At 49.2% G+C, this 12,054-nt stretch overlaps 1 protein-coding gene and 1 long non-coding RNA gene across 2 annotated transcripts in view; one reads left to right on the forward strand and one right to left on the reverse strand.

Annotated features, from left to right (window-relative positions):
• Positions 1-12,054, forward strand: part of PITPNA (phosphatidylinositol transfer protein alpha) — a 36,210-nt gene that overhangs the window by 11,173 nt on the left and 12,983 nt on the right. Inside the window, exons 4-6 of the mRNA XM_084802873.1 lie at positions 3,403-3,494; positions 9,556-9,563; positions 10,758-10,832. Coding sequence (XP_084658999.1) covers positions 3,403-3,494; positions 9,556-9,563; positions 10,758-10,832 — 175 coding nt within the window. The remainder of the gene's footprint in view (positions 1-3,402; positions 3,495-9,555; positions 9,564-10,757; positions 10,833-12,054) is intronic.
• LOC311609640 lies at positions 444-10,864 on the reverse strand. The gene is made up of 3 exons (XR_014783452.1): positions 10,767-10,864; positions 2,402-3,511; positions 444-458 (listed from the first exon to the last, which is right to left on the reverse strand). It is a non-coding gene; the product is annotated as an uncharacterized lncRNA (long non-coding RNA).

The following is a 12,054-nucleotide window of genomic DNA, read 5'->3' on the forward strand; positions in this document are numbered from 1 at the left end:
AAATCTGTAGATGAGGAGCATGCAGCCTTCCCTGCCTTCTCCACACCAGGAAGTAGACACTGGTGCTACCCATTGTTAACTCAGGAGCGCTTAGTTTAACAAAGGGGTGTTGGTCCTAGTGGCCATCACCAGCTCCCCAAAAGCCTTTTTGGAAAGGAGGCTCTGAGGCCTCCTGAAATCACTGTTTTTCATTTCCCTGCTGTGGATTGCTGCAGCAGCTCCCAACTGTTCCCCTGCCTTCCGTTTCTCCGCATGATAAGCGTTTTGTTTCAGGATCCATGCTGTAAACTGCAAAGCTTCCCTTGTCCTTGGGATGAAGCATGCCGGCCGCTCTTGGCCTGCAAGCTCTTCTGTGCCTCGGTCCCTCGTGTTCTCTGTCATTCCTCCTTGTACCGTGCACTAGCTCCTCTCGCTGTCCCAGCCTTTTCTGCCCTGTTCCCATCCTGGTTCATGGCCTCCTGTACTGCTCTCCCATGTGCTCATGTGGTTCTGACTGCCCTGAGGAGCTTGCCCTGAGTCCTGTGCCTCCCCCACAGAGTTGTCACTGTGCTCTTCCTGCTGTGATCGCCCTAGTGGAACACATCCCTTCAGCACTGTCATTAGTTGTCTGTCTCTGGACTGTTTGGTTCCTGTGTATCCAGTGCCTGGCACACAGAAGCATCATCTGGATGCGTGTGGATCGGTGTGTGAAGACCCAGGCTTGCCCTGGGGCTCAGAGTGAGCTGTCTGCTGAGGGCTCGCGCTTTCCTTTAGGCCTGAGGCACCAAATGTGATGAATCTGCTAGAGCCTGGTGAAGATTATGTAAGCTACCATCTGAAAGCTAAGAAAGATGGAGCTGCAGATGCAGCTCAGTGCTCAGGTCCTTGCCTAGCATGTATGAGACTCCTACCTAATACCACGTGTACACACGTGTACACACACGCACCCCGACTAAGAAAGGAATTTGTGTACTTACAGAAAACTAGTACTACACATATTGCTCTGTAACATGAAGTGAAAACTGAATAGAGGGCTGAGGAGATGGTTCAGTGGCTAAGAGCACTGGCTGCTCTTGCAGAGGACTTGGGGTTCGGTCCCTAGTGCTGACCCACATGGTGACTCAGAACTGTCTGTAACTCTAGTTCTGGGGGATTAGAAGTCCTCTTATGGCCGGGCGTGGTGGCGCACGCCTTTAATCCCAGCACTTGGGAGGCAGAGGCAGGTGGATCACTGAGTTCGAGGCCAGCCTGGTCTACAAAGAGAGTCCAAGACAGCCAAGGCTACACAGAGAAACCCTGTCTCAAAAAACCAAAAAAAAAAAAAAAAAAAAAAAAGAAGTCCTCTTATGGTTTGGGCGGGCACACATGGAGCACAGAAGTTCATGCAGGCAAAATACTCACACACATAAAATAATAAATAAATCTTTAAAACCAATGCAAGGTTTGAGGCCAGCCTTGGTTACATAGTACATTCAAGGGTAGCTGGGTCCTAGGTAAGGTAGGGTATTTTATGTTTGTTTGTTTCATTTTGTTTTTCTACAATAAACACGAAGACCAAAGGCAATTTGATGAGGAAAGAAAGGGACTTATTTTACCTCATAGATTGAAATCTGTCACCAAGAGAAGTCAGGGCAGGTAAGCACCTGGAGGTGGCACCTGAAGCAGAGGCCATGGAAGACTGATGTTGACTGGCTTGCTCCCAATGGCTTGCTCAGATTGCTTTCTTGAACTATCCAAGACCACCTGCCCTGGGGTGGCCCCACCCACGGTGAGCTGGGCCCTCCCACATCAACTGTCAATCAAGAACAGTGCCCTATACACTTTGGAGGTATTTGTTAATCAGGAGTCCTCAAGAATCCCAGATAAGTCTAGGTTTGTGTCAAGTTGACAAAAACTAACCTGCATACTTGAGCTGCAGAGTAAGACTCTGTGCTTGCTTGCTTGTCCTAAAAGAAGGGCTGTGTATGTACGTTGGTTGGTAGCATGCCTGCCTAGCGTGTACAAGGCCCTGGGTTTGATCCCTCGCTCCACAGACCTGAGTGTGGTGGTGTATGCTTGGAGTCCCAGCATGGGGAAGTAGAGGCAGGAGGCTCGGAAGCCTTAGGCCAGTGTGGGATGCACGGGACTCTCTGGCAGACACTGAGGGGACTGGAGAGGAGCGGGAAGGGAAAGGAAAAGCCCTCCTGGAAGGCAGATGGCCATAAGGCCCTCCTATATCCTGAGAACCTGGGAAAACAAACCAGGTGGTTTTGGATACCTTATTACTATATGTGTGTGCAGGCAGTGGGCACAGGTCAGCACTGGGCGCCTTCCCCTATCACCTTTTTTATTTTATTTTAAAAGAGGGTGTCACTAAATGATGTAGCCCTGGCTGCATGGTCACCATGTAGACCAGGCTGGCCTCAAATTCACAGAGATCCACCTGCCTCTGCCTCCTGAGTGCTGAGATTAAGGACGTATGCTACCAATACCAGCCCCACCTTATTTTTTGAGGCATGGTCTCTAATTGAACTAATTGTTTAGACTGGCTGGCCAGTGATCTTTAGGAATCCTCCTGTCTCTGTCCTCACTCACAAATATTGGGATTACCAGCGCTGCTATACCTAGCTTTTTTGTTTGTTTGTTTGTTTTTTTTTTTAAAGACTTATTTATTTATTATATATACAGTGTTCTGCCTGCATGTATGTACACCTGCACACCAGAAGAGGGCATTGGATCACATTATAGATGGCTGTGAGCCACCATGTGGTTGATGGGAATTGAAGTCAGGACCTTTGGAAGAGCAGTCAGTGCTCTTAACCTCTGAGCCATCTCTCCAGCCCCGTTGTTTTTGTTTTTTGATACAGGGTTTCTCTGTGTAGCTCTGGCTGTCCTAGACTCACTCTGTAGACCAGGCTGGCCTCCAACTCACAGAGATCCACCTGCCTCTGCCTCCCGAATGCTGGGATTAAAGGCGTGCACCACCACAGCCCGTTATACCTAGCTTTTTATGTGGGTGCTGGGGCTCCAAACTCGGGTAGCTACTTTACTGACTGGGCCATCTGCCTGGCCCTTGGAACCCACCTTCTGAGTTAGACAGCTGGCCCCACTGTGGACCCAGGCTGGTAGGTGCAGTCCTGCTTGCTCACAGCTAGTGGGCTCTGGAGACTATCGTGAGAATGTCGTGTGTGCAGAGCGGCAGCAGGCAGCCCCTGGTCTCATGGTGAGTAGAGGACAGATTTTGGTGCCATGTGTAGCCAGTCAAGCTGAGGTGTCAGGCTCTGGCAGGCGGCTTCCCAGGCGCCATAGCCTACTTATCTCATGGAAACTTGTCAGCTTTTGACACTGAGAGCAGGAGCTGTGGCCTGGAGACTGCTCTGCAAAGCTGCTCTCTCCTTCCTTATGCCTCCATGTTTTTGTTCACCACCTCTTTTTTCACTACAGCAAAGTACCCACATTTGTTCGAATGCTGGCCCCGGAAGGAGCCCTGAATATACACGAGAAAGCCTGGAACGCCTACCCTTACTGCAGAACCGGTGAGTGCAGGGCTGCCCTGCTGAGGTTTGGTCCCAAAGTGGGCAGAAGCGGACAGTAAGGCTGGGGGGAGAGTGAGTCAGGGCTTTGTGTCCCCCTTCACTTTTCAGAGTATGCCAGTGAAGGGCTGAAGGGCTCCCTCAGGCTTGCGAGCGTCAGGGTTACGCATGCTGCTTAGCCAAGCCTGTCAACATAGCCAGAGGCGGCACAGAGCAAAACCCTCTGCTGGGGTTAGTTTGACAATTTTGATTACTTTTAATGGTTACAAAAGAAATGCTTACTGCATATGTTTTGGAAAGTGGATAAAATCAAGAAGAAATAATTTACTTGTGATTTTTTTTCCATATCTGGATAATTACTATTATAATACTGCAGGTTTTTTTTCTAGCCTTCTTTTGGATGTTTTATGAGTTTATACATATAAAATCTCCAGACACATTTTCTAGACCGATTTTTAGATGATTACTAATTTTTAAAATTACATTTACTTATCTCTGTGTGTGCATGTGCGTGTGATGGCATATATATAGAGAAGTCAATGGACAATTTATGTAAGTCAATTCCTTCCTTCCACTGTGCAGATCTTGGGGGACAAACTTAAGCTGTCAGGTTTGGTAGCAAAGACATTTTACCTGCTCATTTTTCTTACTGACTGAAATTGTTAAATTAAAAAAACAAAACAAAACAAAACAATTTTTGTATCCGGGCATGGTGATGCATACCTTTAATCCCATCACTCGGGAGGCAGAGGCAGGTGGATCTCTGTGAGTTCGAGGCGAGCCTGGTCTACAAAGCAAGTCCAGGAAGGCTACACAGAGAAACCCTGCCTCAAAAAACAAACCAAAACCAAAAAAAAAAAAAAAAAAAAAAACCAAAAAAACTATTTTAGATTTTTTTTCCTTTTTTTTTTTTAAAGACTTATTTATTATTATGTATACAGTGCGCTGCCTGAATGCACACCTGCAGACCAGAAGAGGGCACCAGATCACATTATAGATGGGTGTGAGCCACCATGTGGTTGCTGGGAATTGAACTCAGGACCTTTGGAAGAACAGGCGGCGCTCTTAACCACTGAGCCATCTCTCCAGCCCTATTTTTGATTTTTTAAAATGTGTATATTGTTTTGCCTCCATGTGTGTATTTGCCACCTACAGAGGCTAGAAGACGGTATTGCATCCCCAGAACTGGGGTTACAGATGGTTATGAGCCTCCTTGTGGATGATGGAAACAGAATCCAGTTCCTCTACAATAACAGTGAATGGTCCTAACCACTGAGCTATCTCTCCTGCTCTCCTATTGCGTCTTAATATTTATAGTAGCAGCATAAGACTATCATGTGAATGTGCAGGTGGCCAACAGTATCTATGGGCTCTGCAGCCACGGATTTGAAAACTATTTGGGAGACATCCCGGACTTGAGGGTGGATGCCTTTAATCCCAGCACTTGTGAGGCAGAGGCAGGCAGGTCTATGTGCATTTGAGGCCAGCCTGGGCTACATAGGGAGCTCAAGACAAGCTAGGGCTACATAGTGAGACCCTGTGTTAAAAAGATAAATATAAAGCTGGGTGTAGTGGCGCACGCCTTTAATCCCAGCACTAGGGAGGCAGAGGCGGGTGGATCTCTGTGAGTCCGAGGCCATCCTGGTCTATAAAGCGAGGTTGGGACAGCCAAGGCTACACAGAGAAACCCTGTCTCAAAAAAACAAAACAAAAAACCACCCTTTATTGTTAGATACTTACATTTTTGATTTTAATGTGATGTATTTATGTTTGGCTTAAAAAGTAGTTGATGTCTGGGTATACTGGAAAAGGAGGGGTTCACAGGAAAGTTCCTGTGGGGGTGACATGCCTGCCTGGAAAAGAGCCAGGCCTGGACGCTAGGAAAGTTAGCAAGGCAGTGAGGAAAAAGAGAAGGTGAGCCCAGATTCAGCGACAAAGGGTTCCGGATGCCTGCCCGCCCCAGAGTGCGAGGCCTGTGTGCGGAGCATGCGCCGACACTGAGCTGGGTTGACACTCTTTGCTCCCTACCCCACCCCACCTTGGTTTTACAAGACAGAGTTTCTCTATTTAACCTCCTTGACTGTACTGGAACTTGCTTTGTAGACCAGGCTGGCCTTGAACTCACAGAATACTGTCTGCCTCTGCCTGCCGAGTGCTGGGATTAAAGGTATGCACCACCATACCTGACTGGGCTATCACTGAACAACGTAGCCTATAATTGGGGGTAGAACTGTCTTTTTTTTTTTTTAAGATTCATTTATTTATTTATTATGTATACAGTGCTCTGCCTGCATGTACACCTGCACACCAGAAGAGGGGCCAGATCTCATTACAGATGGTTGTGAGCCACCATGTGGTTGCTGGGAATTGAACTCAGGACCTCTGGAAGAGTAGCCAGTGCTCTTAACCTCTGAGCCATCTCTCTAGCCCTAGAATCATCTCTTGTCCAGAGTTTTGGAAAGGGAAAAAAAACTGAGGCCTCTGTACAGATACTTTCTATTCTAGAACACATCCTGGGATTCCTTCTGAGCAGCTTGGACTCAGCTTTCCAAGATTCTGAGGTCTGAGGGACTATGTAGAAATAGGTCCTCCCTCCCTCCCTCTTGTTCCCTCCCCCCTTTCCCTTTCCCTCTCTCCTCACTTTTTCCTTCCTCTGGAAGGGTTTCAGCCTGTAGCCTAACAGCCTAGAACTCCCTATATAGCCCCAGTTGCCCAGAAACTTGTAGCCACCCTCTTGTGCTGAGGGTGCGGTGTGGCCCATGACCCCTGGCTTTGGAATGGATCTCTTAGGCCTGTGCTAGCACTTAGTCCCACGTGGGGCCCTAGATGACCTCCAAGGTCGGGGTTCTTTCCTCCCGCCAGCCTTCAGTTGTTGGCACAGGCAGCCTGGCTCTGGTCCCACCAGCCTCTGCCTACCTGTCCTGCTTCAGGGGCTGTTTTCTGTTTATTCCGGGGCTTGTATCTGATGGGCATGTAATCCGTACATGACCCAGATGTGTCCTATCTTGTGGACTTTAGGAATAACTGAAGTCATTGCTCTCCCCAGTCTTCCGTGGCCCTATACAAGTTCAAGGACCTTATATCAGGAGACACACAATCAATAGTGGGACCTAGGCCTAGGCTACGGGCAGTTTTATTGCTGTAACTGAAAATTCAAATTTCACCACTCCTTACACACTGGACAGGAAGCTGTTACCTGCTTAACACTGTGTGTGTGTGTGTGTGTGTGTGTGTGTGTGTGTGTGTGTGTGTGTGTGTTGAAAGAAGGTTTTACATAGCCCAGGCTGGCCTGATAGCTTGGGGCTGGCCATGAGCTCCTTATCCTCGTAGCTTCGTACCTTCTGAGAGCTGGGATAATAGCCCTGCAGCACCAGCTGAGCTTGGATTTATAATTTTGAAAAGTAGTGTGTAAGAGCAGGTGTGGTGGTGCACTCCTGCAGTCCTAGCACCTGGAAGCAGGCAGCTGGATTTCTGTTAAGTTTAAGGCCAGCCCGGTCTGTGTAGAAAGACCCCGTCTTAAGCCTGACCCCTCTCATCCCCATTCCTCCCCTGTAGCCCCAGCCCTAAAGTCCAGATGTGATCTGGGGAAGTAGCTCAGTGGTAAACTGCTTCCCTAGCACAAGGCCCTGGCTTTGCTCTCCAGCAGTGCAAATAAAGAAGGGGAAAAGGACAGTGGAGTGTGACAGGGTGTGTCTGGTGTAGGGACAAAGGTGACTTTCCTTCATGTCTAAAGAATCATGTTGTAAGGACTTTAGTCAGCTTGAGGCAAGCTTAGCATGGGTTTCTGTGTGCGCCGCTTTTGCCGACTGAAGGATGCCACTGTCTGCTGTGTAACTCTCTGGAGTATGTGCTGCACCTGGCATGGCAGTTTTCTACACAGTAAGTGTTGTGCACACATCAGTCCTTGACAAAAGAAAGAAAAATACAATTTCTAAATGCTTCATGAAGAGAAGAGGTTTTTCGAGACAAGGTTTCTCTGTGTAGCCTTGGCTGTCCCAGACTCACTTTGTAGGCCAGGCTGGCGTCGAACTCACAGCGATCCGCCTGCCTCTGCCTCCCAAGTGCTGGGATTAAAGGCGTGCGCCACCACACCCGGCTCTGAGTCAGGCTTTTAAAATACTGTATTAAGAGACTGGACATGAAGCTGGAGAGGTGGCTCAGAGGTTAAGAGCACTGGCTGCTCTTCTAGAGGTCCAGAGTTCAATTCCTAGCAACCACATGGTGACTCACAACCATCTATAATGTGATCTAATGTCCTCTTCTGGCCTGCAGGTGTACATGCAGACAGAGGACTGTATACATAATAATAAATAAATATTTTCTTTTTTAAAAAGAGACTGGACATGAGCCAGGCGTGGTGGTGCACACCTTTAATCCCAGCACTTGAGAGGCAGAGACAGGTGGATCTCTGTGAGTTTGAGGCCAGCCTAGTTTACAAATCGAGTCCAGAACAGCCAAGACTACACAGAGAAACCCTGTCTCAAAAAAACCAAAAAGTGAGAGGGGGAGAGAGACTGGACATTGTGGTAAATGCTGTAACCTAGCATTCAGGAAGCTGAGGCAGGAGGATCACAGCTTCAAGGCTAACCTCAGGTACATAGCAAGACAGTCCGTCCGTCCCCCCCCCCCATCTCAACTCCCTCTAAGGAAAACAAATACATTAGTGTTGTTGGGAAAGCCTCGTTTTCCTGTGTGGCTGCTGTGAATACAGAAATGCTTGGAAGGGAGGGGAAGGCTGAGGTGGGGCTGGACAAGATCTGAGGGAAGTTAAGTCACTTGAGTTGACACTAAAGGCTGAGAGCCGGGTCCTCACCCTCATGGGTTCAGAAACAGAGTTTTCTTCAGAGTGGCTCACACACTAACGTGTAAAGACCTCAACGACAAACTGCAGTACAGTGAGATACCAAAGTATGGATCAAGCCAGGCATCCCTGGTTACTGCTCAGGACGGCGTTCTCCTTGGGAAATGAAATAGATCTGGAATAGCGCTGTGTGATGGTGCAGACTCTCAGCTTGGTTAAGGGAGCACATTCTTGTGTCCCACAGAGGCCGTGCTAGGAGAGGCTACCCTAGACAGTGTGGAGTCCAAATATGGTAGCTGGCTGGAGAAGCTTAGTGGCCGAGGTCACAACACCAGGCCAGCCTGAAGCTGCGGCCCCTGTGACAGCTACAGCATCTCTGCCAGACGGCATCTTTGGATGCTTAGTGTACACATCCTTTCTACTGTCCCAACATGACTTTCTCACAGTGCTGATGAGGGAGTTGCCAGTTTAATCCTAATCTGCTGCTTCCAGTGTCTTTGGTTGGGCTTGGGGGGAAATGACTGGCTGTCCTCAGGTCTGTTTGTGCACATGGTGGGTTATAGCCCTTACGTCATCAGTTTGCCATTGCAGGAGCAGGCTTAGTTTTCCTTCCATGTTGTTTTGTCTGGGTTTTGGAATGATGGAGTTTGTTAGCCCTGTGCATACTCCCAACACAGCAGCATGCATTATCAGAAGTTGGGGTGGCACATGGGGTGGGGTACAGAATAAACTGAGCTGTCTGTGGTGAGGAGGAGAGCTGGGCTCTTCCCCAGTGACATGGAAGCTGCAGTCATTTTCTCTGATAAATAATTGACCTGTGCTTTCCGAGGGATCCCATTACAGTGGCAGGGCATAGCGCACGCAAGGTTCGGTTACAGTGTGAGGGAGACTATCTCCATCAGAAAGACAGCCTGGCTCGGAACACCCTGCTCTTTGCCCCCGAGGGGTGGGGGGCACCCAAGTGATGCTCTTATGGGAGAGTGATTGGGCCTCAGAGCCTCAGCTGATCAGAGACTGTCCCTTTCCTTGTTTTATCGAAGAATCCTAAGGAGCCCATGCAGGTGCCGTTTTAGTGAAATCCCAGGTTTGGTCCCTTGGAAGCGGGAGTTGGTGGCGCACTGAGGTTTCCTAATGCTGGCGGGGCCTAGCGGTCACTGCAGAGGAAGCCCTGAGCAGTGGAGAAGTCTTGGCTCTTTCTTTACAGTCTGTTCACCTCCACTAATCCTCTTTCTTTCTTTTTTCCATGTTCTTGCCTCGGAGCAGTTATTACAGTAAGTATTTCCCGCAGGGGTCGGGTAGGAGGATTGGCGTTACAGATGATTTATAAGAAAGGAGAAATAAAGTGTGCCTGCACTAGCTGTGCTGGCTCTTCTCCTACTCCCCTCGCTTGTTGGCTTTGAGCTGCACTGACCTGTGGCTTTGCCAGGTGAGACCTGAGTCTTAGAAGGAGAGGAGGAACTGAGGCTCTCCCCTGTTCCCTCAGGTCAGCCAGCCTGAACAGGACAGCCCTTTCCCATGTGGGCATCTGTTGGCCCCAGTGAGCACTGATCATTGGCCCCCAAGCCCTCCAGCGTAATCCACCCCCTCCTGTCCCCAGATGCTTGTCCCCGCTGCAGAACTAGCCCTGCTGAGGGAGCAGAGTGCGCTTTTTCTTTTCCTCTTTCACGTAACTCTTTTTACTGTTTTTAAAACAGGTGCTATAATATTTTAAGAGCACCACGGGAGGGAGACAAAATTAGCATGAAGGGCTTTTCTCAACGAAAGGCTCATGCAGGGAAAGGGGCCAAGCATGAGACTTTTCCTCAGATCCGAGACTGTGGGCCACTCATGGGAGACTGAACTCAGACACATGTGGTTTTTGGTCAGAGATGGCTCTGTGGTCTCGGCCAAGTTACCTAGGCTTTTCCCCCCACTGAGACAGGGTTTCCTTGGTGGTCTTGGTCTCGAACTCACAGAGATCTGCTTGCCTCTGCCTCCCCAGTGCTGGGTTTAAAGGTGTCGCCACCATGCCCAGCCTTACCTGAGCTTTTTAAAAACTTCACTCTCTTCCTCTGTAAACGAAGGGTGACGGTGCATGTAAAGCAGACCTAGTGCCGTGGCTGCCCAGTCGAGGCAGCTGTTGTCATCCAGCCAGCTGGAGTCTCATAGCTCCAGCCTGCATGAGCCCAGTGATGGGAGGGGACTCTCCAGGCTGACCTTGTCAGCGTGACCCCAGTAACGGGAGGGGGACTCTCCAGGCTGACCTTGTCAGCGTGACTCCAGTGATGGGAGGGAACTCTCCAGGCTGACCCTGTCAGCGTGACCCCAGTAACGGGAGGGGGACTCTCCAGGCTGACCCTGTCACCGTGACCCCAGTGATGGGAGGGGGACTCTCCAGGCTGACCTTGTCAGCGTGACCCCAGTAATAGGAGGGGGACTCTCCAGGCTGACCTTGTCAGGCACTAAGGTATTTTATCCCCTTCCAGAATGAGTACATGAAAGAAGACTTTCTGATTAAAATTGAAACCTGGCACAAGCCAGACCTTGGCACCCAGGAGAATGTAAGTATCACCTCGCAAGAGCCCGGGGCTCCAGGCCTTGGCGGACCTCTCTAGGCTCTGCCTCCCTGCGCAGGGTCCTTCTGTGCCTCTCCTCTGCCTGGCTAGACTGTCCTACAGTGCAGCTTCCTCCATTGATTTGCAGAATGTCATCACTAAGATTCTTTGCTGGGCTTTCTTGTAGAGCTGGGATTGGTCTAGAAAGCAGTTTCAGGTACCGAGGAACGATATCTTTAAAACATGGTAATTGTAGTACTTCTTCAAATTCAAAGTACAGTCATGTTTCCTTAACCCATAACACTATTCTGCCACGTATGGAACAACGTGTCGAAGGCGAGTAAGCACAAACACCACAGCATAAGACCCTGTGGGTGGGATCCCAACAAAGTGTGCGACTCAACAGTGGCACACTATGCAGCCATTAAAAAGCTGAGGGAGGTGGGCGTGGTGACTCCTGCCTTTAGTTCTGCCTCTGGAGGCAGAGGCAGGTGAATCTCTGTCTGATTGAGGTCAGTGTGGTCTAGATAGTGAGTTCCAGAACAGCCAAGGCTACAGAATGAGATGCTATTTCAAAACAAAACTAAAAAGGAACTGATGAAAGCAACCCTGCAAATATTGTTCAGTGTAAAAAGCAGCATATTAAAAGGCTAGAATATTAATCCCAGTACTTGGGAGGCAGAGGCAGGCAGATCACTGTGAGTTCGAGGCCAGCCTGATCTACAAAGTGAGTCCAGGACAGCCAAGACTACACAGAGAAACCTTGTCTCAAAAAACCAAAACTAACAAACAAAAATGCTGCCCAGGCCAGAGGTCCTGGGAGGACCTAGTACTATTACTCTACTAAATGGCCGCAGGATTAAATGACTTCTAATGGCTTCCTGCTGTATCCACAGAGCAGAGCATCTCTCAGCCCTCTTCAGAGAGGCTTCTCCTTCCCAGCTGCCAGTTAACACAGAGATCCCCAATTAGCCAGTGTGTGGAGAGTAAAAGTCTGTGAGGTGCTCGGCTCTAAATGGGACTTTCAGACACCACCCCTCCAACCCCCCGGCTGAGTGATCTTTACAAAAGAGGGAGTAGAAAGATTGTAAGAACCTCAGTAGTTGGTAACATCAGTGTTTTCCAGACACAACCGGAGTCAGTGCACAAATGAACTCACATCGATTTTCATAGTATGCACAAGACCTGTGAAAGCACCAGCCAGCCAAAGTCCTACCACGAGGCAGGT

Source organism: Acomys minous (assembly GCF_964271855.1).
Source record: "Acomys minous genome assembly, chromosome: 12".
Taxonomy (NCBI): domain Eukaryota; kingdom Metazoa; phylum Chordata; class Mammalia; order Rodentia; family Muridae; genus Acomys; species Acomys minous.